The sequence below is a fragment of the Lontra canadensis genome, unplaced genomic scaffold (assembly GCF_010015895.1).
Source record: "Lontra canadensis isolate GAN:19392208 unplaced genomic scaffold, GSC_riverotter_1.0 scaffold86, whole genome shotgun sequence".
NCBI classification, from domain to species: Eukaryota; Metazoa; Chordata; class Mammalia; order Carnivora; family Mustelidae; genus Lontra; species Lontra canadensis.
In genome coordinates, this window is record NW_022631080.1 from 7,074,092 (window position 1) to 7,102,002 (window position 27,911).

The window sequence follows — 27,911 nt, forward strand, 5'->3', positions numbered from 1 at the left end:
GCCCCCCCAACTTGTGTGTGCTCTCTCACTCTCTCTCTCTCAAATAAAATCTTAAGAAAAAGAAAATGTTTCAGTGTATGGCCATAATTTCTCCAAGTGATCTCACCCAATCTAAGGACCTGCTAAGTGATTTGGATACCTGCTCATGGAATTGTTTTCCAGAAGAGAGTTTGGCTCTGGAATGTCCTGGAATACCCTGTTTTCTCCACTTACTACCCTTTAGCCCAGCAGCTTATTCAAGTAGGACTGCTATTCATGAGTGGTATCTTTTTTTTTTTTATAAAGATTTTATTTATTTATTTGACAGACAGAGATCACAAGTAGGCAGAGAGGCAGGAAGGGAAGCACGGTCCCCGCCGAGCAGAGAGCTTGATGCGGGGCTCGATCCTAGGACCCCGGGATCACGACCTTTGCCAAAGGCAGAGGCTTTAACCCACTGAGCCCCCCAGGTGCCCCTCATGAGTGCTATCTTTGTTCCACCCATTTTAATTACCTGGTTTCTTTGACAATGTTGAATGCATTGTTGTAGATTTCGAATAAGCAATGTTTTATGTCTCTTTTGCCCCGAGGTGTTCAAACATCTGTTGTGATTCTCCAGATAATACAATTGTGGTTTTCAAATGAGAACTCATTCTGTTATTTGAAAGCCTGTAGCTTCTACAGGTTTTCAAAAGTAAATTGTGTGGAGCTTTTCTTACATTCAATTTCATAAGCCAGTCGTTCATGAAAAAAAGGACATAAAGGCACTTTGTAAGCTCTAAACCAGGAATGAGGAAAACTTGTTGTGGGTTCTTGCTTGTGTTCTGGTGGATAAGAACGAGTTCTTAAGAGCAATCTGTATCTGCCTGTTGTATCCCATGCATCATTTTCCGTGGTTTGTCCCCTTCTTGACTAACATGAGGATAATGGGAATTTCTTAGCAAATACCTGTTTTGACTCATTCTTGTCTACGAATGCCAGAAGGCCTGACACACAATATACACTCAGGAAATGGTCATTGGATGAATGGAGGAGACAGTTAAAGGTTTTAGAAACCTTTGCATTTAGAAATCTCTCATAAGGCTAGGAATGAAAAGACCTAGTTTCTGGTTTTATATATACTGCTCACAATCTTGAACGTGAATGACGTCGTAATACTTCACAAGTTATTTTGAAGACCCCAAAGAGGTAGTAAATAGTTTATAACATTTAAGGACCTTAGAGTCTAGCACGGAGTTGGGTCATAAACAGTCTATTCAAGAAACTAAAGTCATCATTCCTGCTTTTGGGGACATGCTAGTCTAGTCTGATATAACGGAGTGCAGTATCACAAATGTAAAAGGAAATGGTAGGAGATGTGTAAACTGATTCTGGGATGTTTGTTTTTTCAGGAATATAGAAATATTGTGTTCAAGAAGAAACTGAAGGGGCACCTGGGTGACCCAGCTGATTAAGTCTCTGACTCTTAGTTTTGGCTCAGGTTATGATCTCTCAGAGTCGTAAGATCGAGCCCCACTTCAGGCTCTGCACTCAGCAAGGAGTCTGCTGGAGATTGTCTCTCTCTCCCTCTCTCTGCCCCACCCCCTGCTCATGTGCATGATCTCTTTCTCCCAAATAAACCCTAAAAAAAAAAGAAGAAGAAGGGACTGGAGACCGATAGCATAAAGGAACAACATGTTTCTGAAACTTTAAAGTGGAGACAAACCTATCTTTTAGAGTACTGTCTTCCAAATTTGGCAGTATATTAGAATAAATAGTACCACTTTTAAAAAAATGCCATCAGAGTCTGGCAGAGAGAAGGGTGAGACTCGAGAATCACTATTTTTAAAATCTTCCCAGGTGATTCCAGAGTATACCCAAATTTGAGCTCAAATGTTCTGAAGCTTTGCTTCTCAAACTCTGATCACCTGGAGATTTTGTCTGAGGTGGGGCTTGAGATTCTGCATTCCCAATAAATTCCTTAATTGTGCTGTTGCATCCCTTTAAATAGCTCAATTCTCCTGTGTGTATCTAAACAAATTACATGTCGGGTAGTAAAAGAAGGGACATGGAACTAGCATTCACTTCATAATTGCAGGGCACCATGCTGGTATCTTTATATCTATCATCTTGTTGAATCTTTTTTTTTTTTTAATTAAATTTTTTTTCAGTGTTTTAAGATTCATTGTTTATGCACTACACACCCTGTTGAATCTTCAAAACAATTATGTAAGAACCTTATTACCTCCATTTTAAGAAATCAAGAGACCAAGGCATAGTGGGTGAATTGTTGCCTCCAGCTGCACAGCTAATTCATGACGGAACCTAGACCAAACCTAGAGATATGGGACAGCAAAACCCAGAAGTCGGTGGGAGTTGCTAGAAAGCCTCAAATGCGAAAGCACAGGTATTGAGATCTGAAATGGTGGGACCCTGTCCTTGTAGAAAACTCTCTGTTGGATCACTAAAGAGAAGTTATCAGTGTTGCCAAATTTGATTTCAGACTCTTGCATCCTGTCTGTTGTGCGAGCTGCCAGGTCGGTGGTGTTCTAGTGTTATGGTGTTGAAAGTCTACTGGAGAAGTTCGCATAGAATGGCAATAAGTACTAAGAGCAAAATTGTAGCACTAGTGGAGGATGTTAAAATTCAAATGCAAGACACAAGCACTATGTTTTTCAACTACTGGTATCAAAGGATTGTTGACTCGAGAGAGAGAAACTGTTTTCTGAAAGTGTCTGGCTCTGACTACTTGATTATTTCTAGTCTTCTTCCAAATGAAAATACCCCTTCAATGAAGACAGCTCCACTCCTGTTTGTTTGTTTTTTTTAAGTGATTTTTTTCCCCCTTTCTCCTACTAGGAAGCTGAAAAATGAACTCTTAGAAGCAAAACGTAGAAGTGGGAAGACTCAGCAACAAACCAGCAGAGTCTGTGTTCACTGCCAGAGAAACCTGGGCTTAATATTTGACCGAGGAGATCCATGCCAGGCCTGCTCCCTGAGAGTGTGCAGCGAGTGTCGGGTCTCAGGCCTCGATGGCAGCTGGAAGTGCACTGTCTGTGCCAAAGTCGCGTGAGTTTCTTGCCTGTGTGTGGAAAGCCAGATTTGAGGATGGAAGGGTTTGGTGTGGGGAAAGAAAGAAGGAAAAGCATGTTTAAAATTCAGGGATAGAGAGTGGAATTAAAATCTAGCCCCACCCAGGGTTAGCAATGCCTTCGTAGAATTTTGGGGGAGTAGGGGTGAGTGTGAGCAAGCATACACAAGCAAAATAGAGACAGAGAATGGTATTTTTAATTTTAAAAATTTTTAGTTTTAAAATTGGAGGCTTCACAGAATGAGGTCTCTTTCTACATTTGAAAACCACCCACAAGCTTTTTTCACTTCTAGCCCCACCTGACTCCACATGTATTCTCAGAGCCACAGGCAACTCCCCAAGGCCATCCTTAGATGTCTGGGGTCACTGGCAAGATGAGTATGAAATAACCAGCCTGCTCTCCCTAGCAGCTGGGGGGCAAATCTTTTTCTTCCTCTATTGAAATGATCATATGGTTTCTGTCCTTTCTCTTATCTATGTGATATATCATGTTGATTGATTTGTGAATATTGAACAACCCTTGCATCCCAGGAATTAATCCCAGTTGATTCTGGTGAGTGATTTCTTTAATAAATTGTTGGATTCAGCTTGCTAGTATTTTGTTGAGGATTTTGGCATCTTTGCTCATCGGATATATTGGCCTGTAGTGTTCTCTCTCTTTCTATTAGTATCTTTATCTTGTTTTGGTATCAGGGTTAAGCTGGCCTCATAGGATGAATTTGGAAGGTTTCCTCCTTCTACTATTTTTTGTAGTACTTTGAGAAGACTAGGTATTCACTCTCTGTTATCATCTGTGAAGGCATCTGGTCCTGGATTCTTGCTTATTGGGAGTCTTTCAATTACTCATTCAATTACAATTGCTGATAATCTGTTCAAATATTTTATTTCTTCCTGATTTAGTTTTGGAAAGTTCCATGTTTCTACAAATTTATCAATTTCTTCAAGATTTTCCAGTTTTTTGGCATTTAATTTTTCATAATATTCTCTTATAATCTTTTTGTATTTCGGTCATGTTGGTTGTTGTTACTCTGTCATTTCTGACTTTATTTGACCTCTCTCTCTCTCACCCTTTCTTGACGATTCTGGCTAGAGGTTTATCATATTTATTGATCCTTTCAAATAACCAGCTCCTGGTTTCATTGATCTGTTCCATTGTTTGTTTTTTTTTTAAAACTCCTATTTCATTTATTTCTACTCTAATATTTGTTATTTCCTTCCTTCTCTGGTTTGGGGTTTTATTTGTTCTTTTCTAACTCCTTTAGTTGTAAGGTTAGGTTGTTCATTGGAGAGTTTTCTTCATGAGGTAGGCCTATATTGCTATAAACTTCCCTCATCAAACAGCTTTTGCTGCTTTCCAAAGGTTTTGGACCATTGTGTTTTCATTTTCATTTGTCTCCATGTGCTTTTTATTTCCTCTTTGATTTCTTGATTGACCCATTCATGGTTTAGTAGCTTGTCATTTAACCTCCATGTATTTGTGGTCTGTCCAGGTTTTTTCTTGTGGTTGATTTCTAGTTGCATATTGTTGTGATCAGTAAAGATACGTGGTATGACTTCAGTCTTTTTTAATTTGTTGTGACTTGTTCTGTGGCCTAATATGTAGTCTGTTCTGGAGAATGTGCCATGTGCACATGAAAAGAGTATGTATCCTGCTGATTTAGAATGGAATTTCTGAATATGTCTGTTAAATCTATCTGTCCAATGTGTCATTCAAAGCCACTGTTTCATTGTTGGATTTTCTGTTTGGATAATCTGTCCATTGATGAGAGTAGAGTGTTAAAGTTCCCTACTATTACTGTGTTACTACAGATTAGTTCCTTTATGTTTGTTATTAACTGTTTTATGTATTTTGGGTGATGCCATGGTGGGAGCATAAATATTTACAATTGTTACATCTTATTGGATTGTCCTCCTTATTATTATATAGTGTTCTTTGTCTCTTATAACAGTCTTTGTTGTAAAGTCTCTTCTGCCTGATAAAAGCATTGCTACCTCGGCATTCTTTTCACATTCTTTTGCATGATAAATGCTTTCCTATCCCTTCACTTTCAATCTGCCTGTGTCTTTAGGTCTGAAATCTGTCTCTCGTATGCAGCATATGGATAGGTCTTCCTTTTTTATCAGTTCTGTCCCTCTATATCTTTTGACTGGAGTGTTTAGTCCACTGACATTCGAAGTAATTGTTGATAGGTATGTACTTCTTGCCATTTTGTTATCTGTTTTGTGGTTCTTTTTGTCATTCTTAGTTCCTTTTTTTTTTCCCTCTGTACTCTCACAGTTTGCTGGTTTTCTTTAGTGATGTACTTGGATTCCTTTCTCCTTATTTTTTGCATGTGTATTACTGATGTTTGATTTGTGGTTACCATGAGGTTTGTATAGAACATCTTGTGCATATAGCCATCTATATTAAGTTGATGGCCGTCTTTGAACCCGTTCTTTGCCACCATCCCACAATGTTTTAGGTATGTATTGTCATACTTAACTTTCTATTATTTTGTGATTCCCTTGACTGATTTTTATAGATATGCTTAATCTTACTGCTTTTATGCTTCCTACTTTTCTTACTCGTGCTTATGGTCTTTGTTTTCCATTTGGGGTCCCCTTTAACATTTCTTGTAGGGCTGGTTTAGTAGCCAGGAATTCCTTTAAATTTTGTTTGTCTCAGAAACTCTTTATCTCTCCTATTCTGAATGATACAGCCTGGCGGGTTAGAGTGTTGTTGGCTACAGGTTTTTTTTTCCTTCCAGCATTTTGATTATATCATGTCACTCCGTTCTGGCCTACAATGTTGCTGTTAAAAAAGTCAGCTAATAGCCTTATGGGATTTCCCTTTTATGTAACAGTTTTCTTTTCTCATGCTGCTTTTAAAATTCTCTCTCTCTTTTTTTTATAAAGATTTTATCTATTTATTTGACAGACAGAGATCACAAGTAGGCAGAGAGGCAGGTGGAGAGAGAGAGAGGGAAGCAGGCTCTCTGCTGAGCAGAGAGCCCGGTGTGGGGCTCGATCCCAGGACCCTGGGATCATGACCTGAACTTAAGGCAGAGGCTTTAACCCACTGAGCCACCCAGGCGCCCCTAAAATTCTCTCTTTATCTCTGCTTTGTGCCATTTTAATTACTACAGGTCTTGGGTTGATTTTGTTGTGGATTCTCTGTGCCCCTGGATCTGGATTTTTGTTTTGTTCTCCAGATTCAGGAAGTTTTCATCCTCATTTCCTCAAATAAATTTTCTGCCCCCTTTTCTGTCTCTTCTCCTTCTGGGATCCCTAGAATGTGAATGTTATTATGCTTAATGGTGTCACTGAGTTCCCTAAGTCTGTTTTTCCTTTTTTATTATTATTTTTCTCTTTCCTCTTCAGCTTGATTGCTTTCTACTACTCTGTCCACCAGGTCACTAATCCATTCTTCTGTTTCCTCTAGTTTACTGTTCCTTGTAGTGTATTTTCAACTTCACTTATTAAATTCTTCATCTCTGATTGGTTCTTTTTTTTATGTTTTCTATCTGTTTGTTAAGAATCTCACTATGGTCCTCCACTCTTCTCAAATTCAGTGACTGTCTTTATGACCATTACTTTAAATTCTCTATCAGGCATATTACTTATCTCCATTTCATTAAGCTCTCTTGCTGTGATTTTGCCCTGTTCTTTCATTTAGGACCATCCTCTGTCTTCTCATTTTGTCTGACTCTTTGTGTCTGTTTCTGTGTTAGGAAAGTCAGCTACATCTCCTGCTCTCGTGCACTCTCTCTCTCTCTTAATCTCTCCCTCCGCTTTTTTTTAAGTAGGCTCCGTGCCCAATATGGGGCTTGAACTCATAACCCCAAAGATCAAGAGTCACATGATCTAAGAACTGAGCCCCCTATATCTCCTGCTCTTGAAAGTAATAGCCTTACAAAGAAGAAATATTCTAGGGCCCTACAGTGTAACATCCCATGTTCACCAGAACCTGGTTCTTCACAGGTATCTCCTGACTGAGATGCTTTTGCCTTCAGTCAAGTTGTTTGCAATGGTGCTCTCTGCTTGTGGGCAGGGTGTGGTCCCTGTGGTGTCAGCTGACCAGTCTGGGGCCCCCCTGGACTTGAGTTGGGTCAGACCAGGCATTTGCAAGAAGTGTAGTAGCCCTGAACAGCAGGGCACCTTCCCTGTGTTGTCTCCCTTGCTTTTGTTGGTGGGTAAGCTCTATAGACAGACCAGGTGTCTGCCTCCAGCCCACTTTTGGGGCTGCCATGGGCCTGGGGTGTATGGTTATCTCCCCCTCTCCATGGGGCGAGAGTCAGTTTGGAGTGGTGCTGGTCCCTGTTGGGGCTACTTGCACACTGCCAGTCTTACAGAACCACTTTGAATAGGGCCTGGTTAAAGAGCTTATTGGAGGGGGCAGGTTCACAGGAGGATGCAAGGGCGTGGCACACTGTTAGCAAGTTGGCTCTCCCAAGTGTCTGTGTGTCTAGGTTGGGTGGGGGGTGATGGAGAGGGAAATGGTGACTGCCGGCTCTTTTTTTCTCGGAGAAGTCTCCCAGTGATCTGTACCCCTCTAGCACACGCTCTGAGATTAAGCAGCTCATCACCCTCCCCTATACCCCCAGGCATTTTTCAAACTGCTGCTTCTGTGATTTATCTCAGTGGGGCTCTTTGTTGTGCTGTCTCCTCAAGGATGGGGATTCAGGGTCCTTTTGCCCTCCTGGCTGTTCCAGAACCAAGCCCTCTGTGTCTTAAAGTCCCAGGAGTTAAGCCCCGCTGATTCTAAGACCTCACAAAATTAGGTCCCTCTGGTTTTCAAAGCCAAATGTTATGGGAATTTGTCTTCCTGGTGCAGGTTCTCCATGCCTGGGATGCCTGGGGTGGGGATCTCCTCTGTTCCTCTCCCCTTTCCATGCCTGCAGTATCCCTCTCTCCCAGGGACAGTCCTATAGGTCCATTTAGCTCCCAACTGCATCTCTGCCCTTCTTTCTCTCTTTGATGTGTCCTCTTACCTACATTTAGCTGTGGAGAGTCTGTCCTGCCAGGCTTTGGGTCATTCTCTTGGTTACATTCAGTGATGTGGGTGTTATCTAGTTTTATCTGTGGGACGAGGTAAGCTTAGGGTCCTCCTACTCCGCCATCTTCACCAGAAGTCCAAAATCTGTATTCATTTTCTAAGCGTAATTTAATCATCTGCAAGTTAGGATGCAAAAAGTAATTTGGATGTCTTCTTTTCCCATGAAATCAAATTATTTCCTTTGGCTATTTCTCCATCTACCTGTTTGGAAAAACTACCAATAATGCACTTCGCTTTCTGGTTAAAAGTAGCATGATACATCTGTGAGTCAAGTAAGTAATGTACAAATTGCTGTTTTCAATCTTGGACACTTCTTAGCTTGCCTGAGTGGGTTGTAATAGCTTTCTGCTATAATGGTATTATAAAGATTCTTGTACTTGTCTCTTGGTCCACACGTGTATGCATTTCTGTTGGATATTGACGTGGGACTAAAATGGCTGTGTCATAGAATATGTATGTGTTCAATTTCACTAGATAATGCCAGATGGCTTTCCAAAGTGGTTGTGTCATGTTACCATCTCGCTAGCAATGCACCAGAGTGGTGGTTATTTATATTTTTATTTTGTTTTTTGTTTTTATAATTTCATTGGGTGTGTAGTAGATTTACATTTCAGTACTCATGAGAATATTGTCAGATATTTGTTGACCATTTAAACATCTCTTTTTGTGAAGTACTAGTTCAAGTCTGCTTATGTTTCTATTGTCTGTCTTTTACTAACTCAGTGCAAGAACCTCTTTATATATTCCACATACAAACGATGTTGGTTCTTTCTGTTACAGATATGTTTTCTGACTTGTCTTTTCATTCCCTTCATGGTGCCATTTGATGAACAGAAATCTCTAATTCTTAGTAACTTAATTTGTTTATCTTTTCCTATTTGATTAGTGTGTGTGTGTGGGGGGGGGGTTCTGTATCCTGTCAAAGAAATCTTCCCCTAACTCCCAAGTCATGAAAATATTCTCCTATGTGATCTTCTGTATTGTTAACTGGGTTAAGGTTTACCTTTAGACCTACAGTCTACCTGGAACGGATTTTTGTGTATGCTATGAGCTAGGGATTTATTTTTCTGTTTGAATATATGTATGCACATGACTCAGGACCATTAATTAAAACTACCATCACTTTTTCACTGATCCACAGTGTCACTTTCATAAACCAAGTATTATTTATGCCTGCTCTAAAAGGTGTCTAACAGTGTGCCAGTGCCACAGTATTTTGATTATTGTAGTTTTATATAAAAGTTTTATATCCAGTAGACTTGCAATCTGTTCTTTTTGTTCAGGTTGCCCCGGCTGTTATGGGCCCCTGGTATTTTCATATAAATTTTAAGAATCAGCCTAACAATTTCCACAAAATAAACCCTACTGGTATTTCTTATAGTGATCATATTATATTAATAGATACTTTTGGTGAGTATTGACATCTTTTAAAACTTAGTCTCTCAATATGGAAACACTATGGCCTTTCCATTTATTTGCTCTTAATTTCTTTCAATAATATTTTATAGTCTTGTGGTACAAGTCTAATACATTATTAAATTTATTCCAAGTATTTGGCTTTTATGTTATTACAGATATAATCTTTCTTAAATTCTCTTTTCTTTTTTTTTCTTTATTTTTATTTTTTATAAACATATAATATATTTTTATCCCCAGGGGTACAGGTCTGTGAATCGTCAGGTTTACACACTTCACAGCACTCACCATAGCAAATACCCTCCCCAATGTCCATAACCCCACCCCCCCTCACCCAACCCCCCTTCCCCCATCAACCCTCAGTTTGTTTTGTGAGATTAAGAGTCACTTATGGTTTGTCTCCCTCCCAATCCCATCTTGTTTCATTTACTCTTCTCCTACCCCCTTAACCCCCCATGTTGCATCTCCTCTCCCTCATATCAGGGAGATCATATGATAGTTGTCTTTCTCCGATTGACTTATTTCGCTAAGCATGATACCTTCTAGTTCCATCCATGTCATCGCAAATGGCAAGATTTCATTTCTTTTGATGGCTGCATAGTATTCCATTGTGTATATATACCACATCTTCTTTGTCCATTCATCTGTTGATGGACGTCTAGGTTCTTTCCATAGTTTGGCTATTGTAGACATTGCTGCTATAAACATTCAGGTGCACGTGCCCCTTCGGACTACTACGTTTGTATCTTTAGGGTAAATACCCAGCAGTGCAATTGCTGGGTCGTAGGGTAGTTCTATTTTCAACATTTTGAGGAACCTCGATGCTGTTTTCCAGAGTGGTTGCACCAGCTTGCATTCCTACCAACAGTGTAGGAGGGTTCCCCTTTCTCCGCATCCTCGCCAGCATCTCTCATTTCCTGACTTGTTAATTTTAGCCATTCTGACTGGTGTGAGGTGGTATCTCATTGTGGTTTTGATTTGTATTTCCCTGATGCCGAGTGATATGGAGCACTTTTTCATGTGTCTGTTGGCCATCTGGATGTCTTCTTTGCAGAAATGTCTGTTCATGTCTTCTGCCCATTTCTTGATTGGATTATTTGCTCTTTGGGTGTTGAGTTTGCTAAGTTCTTTATAGATTCTGGACACTAGCCCTTTATCTGATATATCGTTTGCAAATACCTTCTCCCATTCTGTCAGTTGTCTTTTGGTTTTGTTAACTGTTTCCTTTGCTGCGCAAAAGCTTTTGATCTTGATAAAATCCCAATAGTTCATTTTTGCCCTTGCTTCCCTTGCCTTTGGCGATGTTCCTAGGAAGATGTTGCCGCGGCTGAGGTCGAAGAGGTTGCTGCCTGTGTTCTCCTCAAGGATTTTGATGGATGGATTCCTTTCTCACATTGAGGTCCTTCATCCATTTTGAGTCTATTTTCATGTGTGGTGTAAGGAAATGACCCATTTTCATTTTTCTGCATGTGGCTGTCCAATTTTCCCAACACCATTTATTGAAGAGGCTGTCTTTTTTCCATTGGACATTCTTTCCTGCTTTGTCGAAGATTAGTTGACCATAGAGTTGAGGGTCTATTTCTGGGCTCTCTCTTCTGTTCCATTGATCTATGTGTTTGTTTTTGTGCCAGTACCATGCTGTCTTGATGATGACAGCTTTGTAATAGAGCTCGAAGTCTGGAATTGTGATGCCACCGACTTTGGCTTTCTTTTTCAATGTTCCTTTGGCTATTTGAGGTCTTTTCTGGTTCCATATAAATTTTAGGATTATTTGTTCCATTTCTTTGAAAAAAATGGATGGTACTTTGATAGGAATTGCATTAAATGTGTAGATTGCTTAGGTAGCATTGACATTTTCACAATATTTATTCTTCCAATCCAAGAGCATGGAACATTTTTCCATTTCTTTGTGTCTTCCTCAATTTCTTTCATGAGTACTTTATAGTTTTCTGTGTATAGATTCTTAGCCTCTTTGGTTAGGTTTATTCCTAGGTATCTTATAGTTTTGGGTGCAATTGTAAATGGGACTGACTCCTTAATTTCTCTTTCTTCTGTCTTGTCGTTGGTGTAGAGAAATGCAACTGATTTCTGTGCATTGATTTTATATCCTGACACTTGAATGAATTCCTGTACAAGTTCTCGCAGTTTTGGAGTGGAGTCTTTTGGGTTTTCCACATATAGTGTCATATCATCTGCGAAGAGTGATAGTTTGACTTCTTCTTTGCCGATTTGGATGCCTTTAATTTCCTTTTGTTGTCTGATTGCTGAGGCTAGGACTTCTAGTACTATGTTGAATAGCAGTGGTGATAACGGACATCCCTGCCGTGTTCCTGACCTTAGCGGAAATGCTTTCAGTTTTTCTCCATTGAGAATGATATTTGCGGTGGGTTTTTCATAGATGGCTTTGATAATATTGAGGTATGTGCCCTCTATCCCTACACTTTGAAGAGTTTTGATCAGGAAGGGATGCTGTACTTTGTCAAATGCTTTTTCAGCATCTATTGAGTATCATATAGTTCTTGTTCTTTCTTTTATTAATGTGTTGTATCACATTGATTGATTTGCAGATGTTGAACCAACCTTGCAGCCCTGGAATAAATCCCACTTGGTCGTGGTGAATAATCCTTTGAATGTACTGTTGAATCCTAATGGCTAGTATTTTCGTGAGAATTTTTGCATCTGTGTTCATCAAGGATATTGGTCTGTAGTTCTCATTTTGATGGGATCCTTGTCTGGTTTTGGGATCAAGGTCATGCTGGCCTCATAAAATGAGTTTGGAAGTTTTCCTTGCATTTATATTTTTTTGGAACAGTTTCAGGAAAATAGGAATTAGTTCTTCTTTAAATGTTTTGTGGAATTCCCCCAGGAAGCCGTCTGGCCCTGGGCTTTTGTTGGTTTGGTGATTTTTGATGACTGTATCAATCTCCTTACTGGTTATGCGTCTGTTCAGGCTTTCTATTTCTTCCTGGTTCAGTTGTGGTAGTTTATATGTCTCTAGGAATGCATCCATTTCTTCCAGATTGTCAAATTTGTTGGCATAGAGTTGCTCATAGTATGTTCTTATAATTGTCTGTATTTCTTTGGTGTTAGCTGTGATCTCTCCTCTTTCATTCATGATTTTATTTATTTGGGTCCTTTCTCTTTTCTTTTTGATAAGTCTGGCCAGGGTTTTATCAGTCTTATTAATTCTTTCAAAGAACCAGCTCCTAGTTTTGTTGATTTGTTCTATTGTTTTTTTTGTTGTTATTGTTTTCTATTTCATTGATTTCTGCTCTGATCTTTATGATTTCTCTTCTCCTGCTGGGTTTAGGGTTTCTTTCTTGTTCTTTCTCCAGCTCCTTTAGGTGTAGGGTTAGGTTGTGTACCTGAGACCTTTCTTGTTTCTTGAGAAAGGCTTGTACCGCTATATATTTTCCTCTCAGGACTGCCTTCGTTGTGTCCCACAGATTTTGAACCGCTGTGTTTTCATTATCATTTGTTTCCATGAATTTTTTTCAATTCTTCTTTAATTTCCTGGTTGACCCATTCATTCTTTAGAAGGATGCTGTTTAGTCTCCATGTATTTGGGTTCTTTCCAAATTTCCTCTTGTGATTGAGTTCTAGCTTCAGAGCATTGTGGTCTGAAAATATGCAGGGAATGATCCCAATCTTTTGATACCGGTTGAGACCTGATTTAGGACCCAGGATGTGATCTATTCGGAGAATGTTCCATGTGCACTAGAGAAGAATGTGTATTCTGTTGGTTTGGGATGAAATGTTCTGAATATATCTGTGATGTCCATCTGGTCCAATGTGTCATTTAAGGCCTTTATTTCCTTGTTGGTCTTTTGCTTGGATGATCTGTCCATTTCAGTGAGGGGAGTGTTAAAGTCCCCTACTATTATTGTATTATTTTTGATGTGTTTCTTCGATTTTGTTATTAATTGGTTTATATAGTTGGCTGCTCCCACGTTAGTGGCATAGATATTTACAATTGTTAGATCTTCTTGTTGGACAGATCCTTTGAGTATGATATAGTGTCCTTCCTCATGTCTTATTGTAGTCTTTGGCTTAAAATCTAATTGATCTGATATAAGGATTGCCACTCCTGCTTTCTTCTGATGTCCATTAGCATGGTAAATTCTTTTCCACCCCCTCACTTTAAATCTGGAGGTGTCTTCGGGTTTAAAATGAGTTTCTTGTAGGCCACATATAGATGGGTTTTGTTTTTTTATCCATTCTGATACTCTTTTTCTTTTGATTGGGGCATTTAGCCCATTAACATTCAGGGTAACTATTGAGAGATATGAATTTAGTGCCATTGTATTGCCTGTACGGTGACTGTTATTGTATATTGTCTCTGTTCCTTTCTGATCTACTACTTTTAGGCTCTCTCTTTGCTTAGAGGACCCCTTTCAATATTTCCTGTAGAGCTGGTTTGGTGTTTGCAAATTCTTTCAGTTTTTGTTTGTCCTGGAAGCTTTTAATCTCTCCTTCTATTTTCAATGATAGCCAGCTGGATATAGTATTCTTGGCTGCATGTTTTTCTCATTGAGTGCTCTGAATATATCATGCCAGCTCTTTCTGGCCTGCCGGGTCTCTGTGGATAAGTCTGCTGCCAATCTAATATTTTTACCATTGTATGTTACAGACTTCTTTTCCCGGGCTGCTTTCAGGATTTCTCTTTGTCACTAAGACTTGTAAATTTTACTATTAGGTGACGGGGTGTGGACCTATTCTTATTGATTTTGAGGGGGGTTCTCTGAACCTCCTGGATTTTGAAGCTTGTTCCCTTTGCCATATTGGGGAAATTCTCTCCAATAATTCTCTCCAATATACCTTCTGCTCCCCTCTTTCTTCTTCTTCTGGAATCCCAATTATTCTAATGTTGTTTCGTCTTATGGTGTCACTTATCTCTCAAATTCTGCCCTCATGGTCCAGTAGCTGTTTGTCCCTCTTTTGCTCAGCTTCTTTATTCTCTGTCATTTGGTCTTCTATTTTGCTAATTCTTTCTTCTGCCTCATTTATCCTAGCAGTCAGAGCCTCCATTTTTGACTGCACCTCATTGATAGCTTTTTTGATTTCAACTTGGTTAGATTTTAGTTCTTTTCCTTCTCCAGAAAGGGCTTTTATATCTCCCGAGAGGGTTTCTCTAATATCTTCCATGCCTTTTTCGAGCCTGGCTAAAACCTTGAGAATTGTAATTCTGAACTCTAGATTTGACATATTACCAATGTCTGTATTGATTAGGTCCCTAGCCGTTGGTACTGCCTCTTGTTCTTTTTTTTTTTTTGTGGTGAATTTTTCCGCCTTGTCATTTTGTCCAGATAAGAGTATATGAAGGAACAAGTGAAATACTAAAAGGGTGGCAACAACCCCAGGAAAATATGCTTTAACCAAATCAGAAGCGATCCCAAATAATGAGGGGGGGATAAAGGGGATAAAAAGAGGTTCAGAAAGAAAAAAAAAAGGAAAAAAGAAAAAAGAAACAATTAAAAAAAGAAAATGAATAAAGAGAGAATATAAAAAGAAAAATATATATATTAGATAAATTAGTTAAAAAAAGTTTAAAAAGAAAAGGGTAAAAGTTAAAAAAAATTTGGCAGAAGAAGAGAAAAAAACATTGAAAAAGAAAAAAAAATTAAATTAACTGCAAGGCTAAAGAATCATGGGGAGAAAGCCATGAGTTCCGTGCTTTGCTTTCTCCTCCTCTGGAATTCGGCGGCTCTCCTTGGTATTGAAACTGCACTCCTTAGTAGGTGAACTTGGTCCTGGCTGGGTTTCCTGTTGATCTTCTGGGGGAGGGGCCTATTGTAGTGATTCTCAAGTGTCTTTGCCCCAGGCGGAATTGCATCGCCCTTACCAGGGTCGGGCTGAGTAATCCGCTCGGGTTCGCTTTCGGGAGCTTTTGTTCCCTGAGCGCTTTCCGTAGAGTTCCGGAGGACGGGAATGAAGATGGCGGCCTCCCAGTCTCCAGCCCGGAGGAGCTGAGCGCCCGGGGCCCCACTCCTCAGTGCGCCCTCAGAGAACAGCGCCCAATTACTCCCATCGCCCTGGCCTCCGGCCGCGCTCCGAGCTGACGGAGCCTGTGACCGGTTCAAGGTAACCCCGAGCTTGGAGCTCACTCCTCGGCTCCGTCTCTGTAGCCGGCTTCCCCGTTCTAATACCTGTAAGCTCTGCGACACTCAGACACCCCCGCTCCTTCTGTGACCCTGCGGGACCTGAGGCCACGCTGACCCCGCATGGGCTTCTCCCAGGTTAAGCCTCTGGAGCAATGTCCCTCAGCGGAACAGACTTTTAAAAGTCCCGATTTTGTGCTCCGTTGCTCCGCCGCTTGCCGGGAGCCGGCCCCTCCCCCCGCGGTCTATCTTCCCGTCGCTTTGGATTCACTTCTCCGCCAGTCCTACCTTTCAGAAAGTGGTTGATTTTCTGTTTCTAGAATTGCTGTTTTTCTTCTCTTCGATCTCCTGTTGGATTTGTAGGTGTTTGCAATCTTTAGATAAGCTATCTAGCTGATCTCCCGCCACCTGAAGCAGTCTCAGCCTGCTACTTCTCCGCCATCTTGACTCCTTAAATTTTATTTTCTAATTGTTGGTGTGTGGAAATGCAATCGATTGGGGTAGTCTGACCCTGTCTTTAGAAATGTTGTTGAATTTACTTCTAATTTGTAACCGTTTTTTGTGGAGCCTTGCAGATTTTATTTATATACAATCCTGTCATCTGTGAAGAATGACAGTTTTATTTCTTGTTTTGTAACATTTGTATATTTTTGCCATATTGCGTATTTGTTTTTAATTTTATTGCTTTCTTCCTTCTTTATTTCCTTCTTTTTACTTTCTTTGGGTTTACTATATTTTTCATTAATTTCTTGTGTCATTTAATTTACTTAATTAATATTTAATTTAAAAATTGTGAGTATAATTGATATGTTTAAGAAAAGTCATTCTAAGCATGGCTAATCTTTAAGAGAAGGTTATCTGATAACACTGTCATTCAGCTTTTCCCTATGGTATTTGATGAATTTTAGGTGAATAAATATTATATCTTCATGTCTCCATATGGAATCCTCTCTATGACTTTTGCTCTGGACTGAGATTTGGATCCCAGATTCTTCTCAAGTAACTCTAACACTGTGATGACTCAAACTTTTCCAGTTTCTACATTCCCTGATATTTGAATGGATATAGTCTCATCCTTTTGGTATATACAGGTTCCATATGTTGTATCTCATTCTGCTTCTTTCATTAATGATGTTTAGATGTTTGATTTTGTAGCCTTTGTATTCTCTAATATATGCATTTAAGGACATATATTTTCCTGTTTTCACTGCTTTAGCTACATCCCCTTCATTTTTATATCAATCATTTTTCAGACATTTATTTCATTCTGTTGTCTAATTTCCATCTTTTTCTTTAACTATGAGTTCTTTATAATTGTCTTTTGCTTCCAGTTCTGTGGGATTTTTCTGTATCTCTTTTTGATATCGATTGCTAGCTTAATTCCATTGCGGTCAAAGAACATACTTTATGTGATTTCAGTCTTTGAAATTTGGCCCAGCGAATGGTCAGTTTTGCTCAGTGTTTCTTATACCATTGAAAAAAGAATTCTGCAGTTGTTTATTTGAATAACCTAGATATGTTTATTAATGATGTTTGTTAATTGTGTTGTCCAAATATCACATATCCTTACTGATTGTTTTTTCTCTGTATTCTATCTGATATTGAGAGAGGCATATACTAAACTCTCTCAATAATGATTACGGGTTTTCTATTTGATACTTTTAGTTCTGACAATATTTTCTTTATATATGTTGATATGATAGTCTTGAGTGCTTAAATATTTTGGATTGTGATATTTTATGGGTGTGCAGAAACCTTTTTCATTATGAAAACTCCATCCTGATGTTTATTTCTGATTTTTTCCTTAAAGTTCACTTTGTTTGTTGTTATGGCAGCAGCAGCATTGTGTGTGTGTGTGTGTGTGTGTGTGTGTGTGTGTTTCTTTCAGTGTGTGTTTGGTAAATCCTCTTTTATTCTTTTATTTTTGACTATTCTCTTTCCTTATATTTAAGGTGTATCTCTTATAAGTAGTGTGTAATTGTGCATGCATGTATTAAATCCTGTCCAACAATTGTTGTCATTAAGATATTTATTCCATTTGTACTATCAAAATTACTCATATATTTTACTTAAAATGTGTCACAAATCTGTTGGAACACATCTGTTCCATTCTTTTTTATATTTATTTGCCTTGATTTCAGTTGTCTATATATTTTTTTCTGTTTCTCTTCTCTATTATTTAAAAATTTTTTATCACTTATGTAATGATTACTCTAGAAATTACAACATACACTCTTAACTTATTAAAATCTAGTGTAAATTAGTAACTTTGGCACTTCTGACACAATACCAGAATCTTAAAATCCTTTAACTCCCTTTACTCCCCTTCTAGTGCTATAGTACATTTTAAATATCTGTATATCTGTTTGTATCTGTACACATGTACATACATATGGATTTATACTTAAAGGGATTTGCACGCATACATACTTTCTCTTAGTCCATTCAGACAGTTGTAACAGAATAACATAGACTGGGTGGCTTATAAACAACAGAAATTTATTTCACACAGTCTTTGGACTGGGAAGATCAAGATCAAGGTTCTGGCAGGTAGGTTGTCTTCTGAGGGCCTGCTTCCTGGTTCATAGATAGCTGTGTTCTCATCCTCACGTTGTGAAAGGGGCAAGGGAGCTCCCTGTGGTTTCTTTATAAGGGGAGCAGTCACCTGCCAAAGGCTCCACCCTCAAATACCATTATATTAGGATTATGTTTCAACATGAATTATGAGGGGGACACAGACATTCAGACTGATGTGACTAACGTATAACATATACTAATGTAATAATACATAATGTAGACTAACAATAATATCCCACAAGATATTATTTTTTTATAGTCATATTCACTTAGATTTCCATTCCATTATTACTACATTTCTGTGTTTCCTTCTGGCTAAAGGTACCCTTCAGTATTTCTTTTAGTGGAGTTCTCCTAGTGATAAATATTCTCAGTTTTTGTTTTTCTTCACAATGCTTTATTTTACTCTCAATTTTCAAGCATGTTTTTGCTTGTTATTGAATTCTAGGTTAGAAGTTATTAAGTTTCACTCATTTGAAGACATTATTCCATTGGCTTTTGGTTTCCAGTGTTTCTGTTAAGAAATCCAAAGTCAGGGGCTCCTGGGTAGCTCAGTGGGTGAAAGCCTCTGCCTTTGGCTCAGGTCATGATCCCAGGGTCCTGGGATCGAAGTCCACATTGGGCTCTCTGCTCAGCGGGGATCCTGTTTCGCCCTCTCTCTCTACCTGCCTCTCTGTCTGCTTGTGATCTTTCTCTCTCTTTCTCTATCTCTCTCTGTCAAATAAATAAATAAATAATCTTAAAAAAAAAAAGAGAGAGAGAGATCCGATGTTACTATGCTGTTGCTTTTTTGAAAGTACTGTTGACCCTTGAACAACATGGGTTAGGGACACTGACACCCCCCACACACACATAGTCAAAAATCCATGTATAACTTTTGACTCCATGAAAACTTAATAGACTTTGTTGACCAGAAGCCTTACCAATAATATGAACAGTTCATTAGCATATACTGTGTATGTTACCAGTATTATATACAGTATTTTGACAATAAAGTGAACAAGAAAAAAGTTTTATTAAGAAAATCATAGGGAAGAGAAAATACATTTATAGTACTGTATTATATTTATCAATACTGTAAATTTCCATCATCTGTTTATAGGATGAACCATCTGTCAGTCCCTATACCAGTATTATCCTCTATGATATAAAACACTGTAGATGTTAGGGGCATATATGTGCCTCAGTTGGTTAAGCAGCTGACTCTTAATTTCAGTTCAGGTCATGATCTCAGGGTCCTGGGATCAGGCCCTGCATTTGGCCTCACGCTCAGCAGTGTCTGCTTGAGGATTCTCGCTCTCCCTCTCCCTATGCCTCTCCCTCTGCTCACATGTGCTCTCTCTCTAAAATAAATAAATTGTTAAAAAATACGGTAGACATTATATATCTTATTAACATTAGACCTCAAAAGATAATGTGAAAAAGAAATTTGCATTTATTTATATGTATGATGACTCATGCATTGATAATGAGGAAGAAGCAATATATTGCTTTTTGGTAGCCTAATGTAATTGATACTCTTGCTTTGTGGTAGCCTAGCCTATACATGAATGAATGAATTGTTGTACAATTTTTTATGGTGTATGATATTAGAGTCATATTAATAATATAGTTTGGGGAACATTGTTACTTTTTTAAAACCACTTACCTGTAATGATAGGCTGATACACAGTTTCTCCAACTAGGAGAAAGAAGCTTAATGTAAGGTAATATAACAGTAAGAAAACTAATGAAAGGCTTCTCCTTTAACAGTGATGGCATCTTCAGTGGTGTAGTTCTCCCATGCTTTCATGTTTTCTCTATCAGGGTTCTCTTCCATAATGTTGACAGTCCTTTCCATAGAGTACCATGTATAATGAGTCTTAAATGTCCTTATGGCCCTCTGGTCTGAGGCTGAAGTAGAGACATTGTGTTTAGGGGCAAATGGACCACTTCAGTGCCCTTGGTGTTGAACTCATGGGATTCTGGGTAGCCAGGGGCATTGTCCAATATCAAAAGAACTTTAAAAGGCAGTCCCTTACTGGCAGGCTATTTCCTGACTTCAGGGACAAAGCATGGATGAAATCAGTTTAGAAGTGGGGTTCTCATTGATCAGGCCTTCTTGTTCTACAACCAAAACACTAGCAGCTAATGTTTATCTTCTCCCTCCAAGGTTCTGGGGTTGCTTTAGAGATAAGGGCAGTCCTGTTCATAAACCCAACCGCACTTTCCTAAAACAATACAGTCAGCCTATTTCTTCCTGCCTTAAATCCTAGTGCTTGTTTCTCTTCATTAGTAACAAATGTCCTTCGTGGCATATTTTTTCTCGCAAAATAGGGCACTTCACCTGCATTAAAAACCTGCTCTAGCAAATATCCTTTCTCCTCAGTGAGTATGTAAGTAATGTCTGGGAACTCATCTGCTGCTGCTTAGTTGACCAAAGCTGATTCTCTTGTTATCTTGACCTTTTTTTTTTTTTAAAGTCAAACCTCTTTATGAAATTATCAAGCCATCCTTTGTGGGCATTAAATTCTCCATCTTTAGATCATTCACCTTCCTTTTGCTTTAGGTTATCATATAAGGATTTCATTTTTTCCCCAAATGATTAGAATCTATAGGCTATGCCTTTCTTCCAGCAATCTTGCACCTACATAAAATCTGCATTTTCATTATGAGCTAGGTAATTTTGCAAAAAGCGCCAAGGTTTTTGCACCTGCTGGTTCTAACTGCAGCAAAGGCCTCATGAGTTTCTTTTTCTTTTTTTATAATGGCCCTTCCACTGGATTCATATATCTTGAACCACTGGCTAAGCACAGCTGCAGACCTCAATCTTGATGCCTTTCAAGCAATTCATCCTTTCCTTATGATGCCATGACTTTTCGCTGCTTCTTGGGAGCACTTGCAGCATCACTAGTGGTACTTGGTATGTGTCCAGTGGTGTTGTTGGAAGTTTGAGGTATTGCACTAAAATGACAAATAGGAAAACCATGAGCGATCACTTTTTCTTGGGATATGCAGTTTACTGTAGAGATAACTGTTCATGTGATGATGACTAGTGTCACATGGCATCTTAAGTGGGCACTTGCAACACTGGAGCTCACCACGGTAGCAACAGGAGGGGACTAGAAAATTACTACATCAGTACAGTTTATACTACAGGTAATTTCATGCAATTGTGCTTTAATCCTGCATCTTTACATTTGCTTACATTTTTCTCAACTGCAAAGAGTACCCTGTATGGTCTGTAAGTCTTTGCATAAATTCTGATAAACTTTAACGGTTGATAATATATTTGTATGTATTTTATGATATTAAATGATAAGACAGACTGGTGTCTGCATATATTTTATGCATTCATGACATACCTAAATTTTTCTTGATTTTTAAAAAAATATTTCTAAGCTGTGCAGTTCATCTGTGAGTTTTTTCAAATTGTCACTAAACTTCAAAAATTTTACCAGTATTTTGGAAAACATCTACATGTAAGTGAACCCATGCTGTTTAAAGTTGAGTTGCCCAAGAATCAATTGTAACAGTAGTTTCCATTGTCTCCTCTTAATATCTTCCTCTTTTCTGTTGGATTTACACAGTTTCTACAACACATCTAGCCTATGTCTGTTTTTCTTTATATTTGTCCATTTTGAGGTATCTAGAATGTCTTGAGTCTACATCTATTAATATCTTTCGTCATATTTGAATATTGCTCACATAATATTTCTTCACATATTCCTCTTTCCCCTCTCTCTCCTCCAGATACTCCAAATATGTATCTTAGTTTTATTCAATAGCTTTCACGTATCCCTTATACTTCTTTCCACATTTTATCCCTTTTTGTCTCTGAATTCATTTTGTATATTTTTTCTGATCTTTCAATTCACTAATCTTATGCTTGACTATGTCTAATTTGCTGCTAAGCACATTTCTTTAATTCATAAATTCAGTTGTGTTTTTCAGTTTTAGATCTTTCTTTTTTTTAATTTTTAAATTAATTTTTGTTTTTTTTTTCAGTTTTAGATTTTTCATTTTGCTTTTGTTATGTTTCTGACTCTCTGCTGACTTTCATCCTTTTCCTGTAATTTCTTGGAAAAAATTATTTATAATTACTTAAAAATCTATGAATGATTGTTCTATTTTCTGAGTCCCTTATGGGGCTGATCTTCTGTTTGTTTGTTTTTCTTGGTTTTGGTCATATCCTATTTTCTCATAAACCTGGTAACTTTTGACTGATGGACAAAGTATTTGAAAAATTGTAAAAATTAGTGAGACTCTGTGTAACAATATGTATCAATTGAGAGTGTGTATTTTACTTCCAGGAGGGGAAGAAAACAGGACCACTGAATATTCAAGATTATATTAATCAAATCAGAGATTGAGCTGATTTCAGAATTGGAGCTTCTTCCTCTGTGGGAGCTGATCTGGTTTTGGGTCCCATTTACTCCTAAGGAATAGTCCTTCAAGGTCTCAAAGTATACCAGTTATGTAAGAGAGGCAATTGATTTTAGATTTTATAAATAGTGGAAATTAGAAAACTAAGAGGTTAGGATGTGTATAAGGAGTTAATAGAGCTGGGATGAGTATCAAAGTTTATTTCTTCACCTAGCTCTTTTTCCATAAAATGCTGTCAAGGTGGGGTTTACCATTTCAGGGCAATGAAGAAGAAAATGGAATTTTAATAAATGACTGACTTTCCCGTTGCAGAGTCTGAAGACTTATAAGGAATTTCTCAATAACTATTTTTCTAATCTTATACAGTATTTTTATTTGATTCCTAGTATTAAATCATTTCTATTTCTTATTCCATGACTGTTCTCCCTCCAACCCTAGACCCTCATTTGCTCAGATAATAGTAACTAGGGACTGTGAGTCATGAGCCCTTCAATCAATCAGGAGTTGCCTCGAGCTTCTATATGGGAAGAGGAATTTTGTTTTTAACCTCTGAATGCCACTTGTAATCACTGAAGCATACTTCTCAGTGTAAGACCCTAGGGTCTGGTGTATTCACACATTGGTAATTGAAAGTATTGCTATCAGCTGGTCTGCTAGACAGCATAGATGGTAATTGCAGGTCTGATTGACATAAACTTTCCTCTAAATCTTGTCAGATCAACATTCGGTTATAGTAATAAGAGAGGTTTTAAATGTGTTAAGTCAATGGAATTTGGAAGTTGTTTGTTATGGAAGCTGCTCTACCCAAACTAATACACCCCTTCCTGTGTTTTTTACCTTACTTTGTGTATGCTGTGTATTTTACTTATTAGTCCTGTTTATTATCTTCATCCATTAGAATATAAGCTTTATAACCATGAGGGCACGGGTTTTTATCGACAATGTTCACTGATGTAGTTCTGGTACCTAAAAGAATGCCTGTAGTGAGTACTCAGTGTACATAGTGACTATTAATGATGGATGGATAAGCAAAGGAATGGATACACGGGTGAGTGAATGAGTGAGTGAGTGAGTAGATGACAGGTTTCTACTTAAAGCATTTCAGGTTTAAGCAATTTTGGAACAAATGTGGTTTTCTTCTGTCAGCAGCATGGGATTGAAAAAAATACAAAAAATCCATGAGCTATACCAAGTACATTTATCCTCGGAATGGAGTAAATTCTCAGCTGTCACAGAGTTATAATACCAGTTGTTGTCAGAAGGGTGTAAGAATAAATAATAACGAATTGAAAGTGCTGTGTCTTCCTTGGTAGATATTAGTGCATTAATATAGAACTTCTGAATCACTGTACTATGTTTACTGATGAAACAATAACAAACGCATCCATCCACCTGTCCAGTTGATCCATCCATGCATCAACGCACCCATTCTTCCCTTCTATAATATTTATTGATAACCTATTGATATAGAAGGAGATGCAGATACAAAGATGAATAAAACATGGGCCACCTTGAATGGTTTCACAGTCAGAGAAGGAAGATGATTTCATTACAGTATTGTCTTCTCAGTAGCATAAATGCTGTTTTTATGCTTTCAAATGTCTGGAGGCAGAAACAGAGCTTTCAATTAATTCTTATGCTTCTGCAACAACAACTTACATCCTTCTGTGACAGCTGGAAATTTACATGATGAGTGTCTAATTTGACTTCTCCAAGTCCCTCCTTATTTTTAAAGCTGAAAATAGACCATTGCTGCTCTACTATCCCTACTCCAAGTCTGTGTGATCTCTGAGACTTCAACTATTTGTCAGGATTAGAAGTATCTCATTTGCTGTCTATGGAGTGGTTTTCAAAAAGGAAGCATGGATGATATTTTCTTCGCAGTGAACACCCTTTGTTTGTTGTGAGGGAATTCTCCAACAGCCACTGGGCTGTCTCCATGCTTAATAGACCATAAAATTGAAATTCTCGCCCTGACCTCTAAGAGATGAGATTAGTCAGAAAGTGACTCATTCTCTAATCAGTTGGAAGCACAGCCTTTATTGTCATTTACCTTGGATTGGATCAAAGTAAAGAGATTTTTATTGCTGGACGCTGGAACAATTTATAGCAAGGACTCGTGGGTGTGGGGAGGCTACCTGTTACAAAGGGCTGAGCAGCCCTTGACATTTTCTACAATCACTTCTCATTTTAACAAGTTGGTTGCTATAGGTCTAGTCTCAGATTTAACTCTAGGAACAGAATGAAAGGGACCCTGACACAGCCAGTTCATTCATTTTGCTCTCTTAATGAGATCTACAAAATTCCACATAATTATACTAGCGGAGGCGGTTGCCATCCAACACAAAGACAGTCATAATGGTCATTTTTCCTCATCAGTACTCCAGTTGAACTCAAGACAACATGATGGAACCAAAAAGTGAATTACCTTTATGGTACTGATGACTTGATCTTCTGTTCATGCCATGTTATGACATTTCATGCCATTGCATATCCTTGTGAGAGTCTCTCTCTTTTTAAGGAAGGAGGAAACTGATTTTGTTTTCGATGAATTAGTAATAATTACTGAAGTAGATGAAATACCACCACAATAGCTAAAATATGAGTCTCCATCAGTAAACTTGAAAGAAGATAGTACAGAGAGCACAAAAGGGAATGTATAGCCCTTTGTTATGAGAAAGAGACATTCAGCCCTTGACATCTGGAAACTGGCCTGATGTTTACATGCAGGCTTTGCTGTTAGTAGGAGATGAGCTGACACTCACCAGAAGGCCATGGTGTTTGTCTGTTGGACATCATCTCAGAGCACGGGCATCCCACAGGATTATACTGCAACCATGATGAAATGAAACAAAGTAAAGACAATACATAGTCTTGTCCAAAAACAGACAAAACCAAGATGACTGTTCAAAGCAAAAAAGCGAAACATCCCCCCTTTTCCGACTAATGTGAATGAACTGCTGCTTCCTTACCAGTTGTAGCTTCAGCCTTGTTCCCATTTGCCTCCTTCTACAGGGAACTTAAGACCCTGGTTGTAGTGTTGTTCCCACTTCCTGACATCACCTAATGTAGATCAAATCCCTGCTCCCTTGAACTCTCTCCAAAATTACCTAACAAAACCCCAAATCCTATATTAACCTCTTTCAAATGCCCTCTTCCTGAGCTGTCCCGTGGTTCATGGCCTGTCTTGTCCTTCATTGTGATGAAAAATATCTCAACTTGTTCAGCCATAAGTGGTTTTCTGGTGATCTTTGGTTTGATGGGCATTGACAGTTACCACATAGTGATTTCAAAATCACCCTTACTTTGTCAAATTTCCATAATCTAGCTGCAAGGGAGAGATTCACATCAGAGTGATCCCACATTGACCCAGAGAATTTTGGAGTGGTAAGAAGCTGTTTTGAGTGCCTTGACATGCTATTTTTCAATCATATTTTTCAACATATAATTTCAATATATTTCAATATATAATTATATATATGAGCACTCCCCAGTTTTTAGAATGCTTTGTTAACTATGGAATGGTCTCTAAACACCTACGTAGACTAGGGGTTTTCTTTTAATGTGAAAGTATCATATATAGCAAGACACTCTGTAACGTGAATGTACAGTTTAAAGAATAATAAAAGGAGTGTCTGTGGGGCACCTAGGTAGCTCAGTGGGTTGGGCCTCTGCCTTCAGCTCAGGTCATGGTCTCAGTGTCCTGGGATCGAGCCCTGCATTCGGCTCTCTGCTCAGCTGGGAGCCTGCTTCCCCCTCTCCCTCTCTCTGCCTGCCTCTCTGCCTACTTGTGATCTCTTTCTCTCTTTCTAAATAAACAAAATCTTTTTTAAAAAAGCATTCTAAATAAATAAATAAATAAATAAATAAATAAATAAATAAATGGAGTGTCTGTATCTTCAACACCCAGTTTAAGAATGAGACCATTCTCGTTTTGTATTTTTCATTTCCTTGCTTTACTTTATGGTTTTGCTGCACTTGGATATGTCCTTAAATGATATGTTTTATAATCTTTCATTTTTGAGTGCTACGGAATGGAAACACTACTGTATATATTCTTTGTGACATTTTCATCTCCGCATTCTTTGTGAAATCTATCCATGTTTCTGTGAATACCATTACATGCATCTTTATTGTCACTATTGTATCATCATGTAAGGTGTCTATTGTTGATGGGCATTTATAGTGTTTCACTTTATAATGTTATAAAAATGTAGCCAGAATATTTTTTTCCAATTTAATTTTTTAAATTTTATTTTCATCATGATTAAGTGTACTCTTTAATCCCCATCCCCTAAATCCCCCGTCACCCTACCTACCTCCCTTCTGGTAACCATCAGTTTGTTCTCTTTAGTTAACAGTCTTTCTTGGTTTCTCTCTCTCTGTCTGTCTCTCTCTCTTTCTCTCTTTCCCTTTGTTTGTTGTTTCCTAAGTTCCACATATGAATGAGATCATATGGTGTTTGTCTTTCTCCGACTTATTTCACTTAGAATTATACTCCCTAGCTCTACTTATGTTGTTACAAATGGAAAGATTTCACATTTGTGACTAAGTGACATTCCATGTGTGTGTGCACCACATCTCTATCCATTCATCTGTTGTTGGATACTTGGGTTGCTTCCATAGTTTGGCTTTTGTAAAGCTGCAATAAACATAGGGGTGCATGTATGCCTTTGAATTTGTGTTTTTGTGTTTTGGGGACAAATATCCAGTACTGTGATTCATGGATCATGAGTAGTTCTATTTTAATTTTTTTGAGAAACCTCCATACTGTTTTCCATAGTGGCTACAGCAATTTGCATTCCCACCACGAGTGCAAGAGCATTCCCTTTTCTCCACATCCTTGCCAACACCTGTTGTCTCTTGTTTTGATTTTAGCTCTTCTGACAGGTGGAAGTGAAGTGATATCTCATTATAGTTTTGATTTGCATTTCCCTGATGATAAGTGATATTGAGAATCTTTTTATCTGTTTGTTGGCCATCTGTATGTCTTTTTGGAAAAATGTCTGTTCATGCCTTCTGCCCATTTTTTAATTGAATTATTTGCTTTTGGGGGGTTGAGTTGTATCAGTTCTTTATATATTTGGATACTAACCCTTTATCAGATATGTCATCTGCAGATTTTGTCTCCCATTCATTAGGTTGCCTTTTAGTTTTGTTAATTGTTTCTCTCAATGTGCAGAAGATTTTTCTTTTGATGTAGTCCCAATACTTTATTTTTGCTTTTATGTCTCTTGCCCCAGGAGGCATACGGAGAAATATGTTGCTGTGGCCATTGTCACAGATATTATGGCCTGTGCTCTTTTCAAGGATTTTTCTGGTTTCAGGTCTCACATTTAGTTCTTTCATCCATTTTGAGTTTATGTTCGTG

General features: G+C 38.3%; 1 protein-coding gene across 1 annotated transcript in view; it reads left to right on the forward strand.

Moving 5' to 3' along the window:
• The window catches only part of SYTL5 (synaptotagmin like 5), a 110,550-nt gene that overhangs the window by 17,236 nt on the left and 65,403 nt on the right, over positions 1-27,911 (forward strand). Inside the window, exon 2 of the mRNA XM_032883142.1 lies at positions 2,818-3,027. Within this exon, the coding sequence (XP_032739033.1) occupies positions 2,818-3,027 (210 nt within the window). The remainder of the gene's footprint in view (positions 1-2,817; positions 3,028-27,911) is intronic.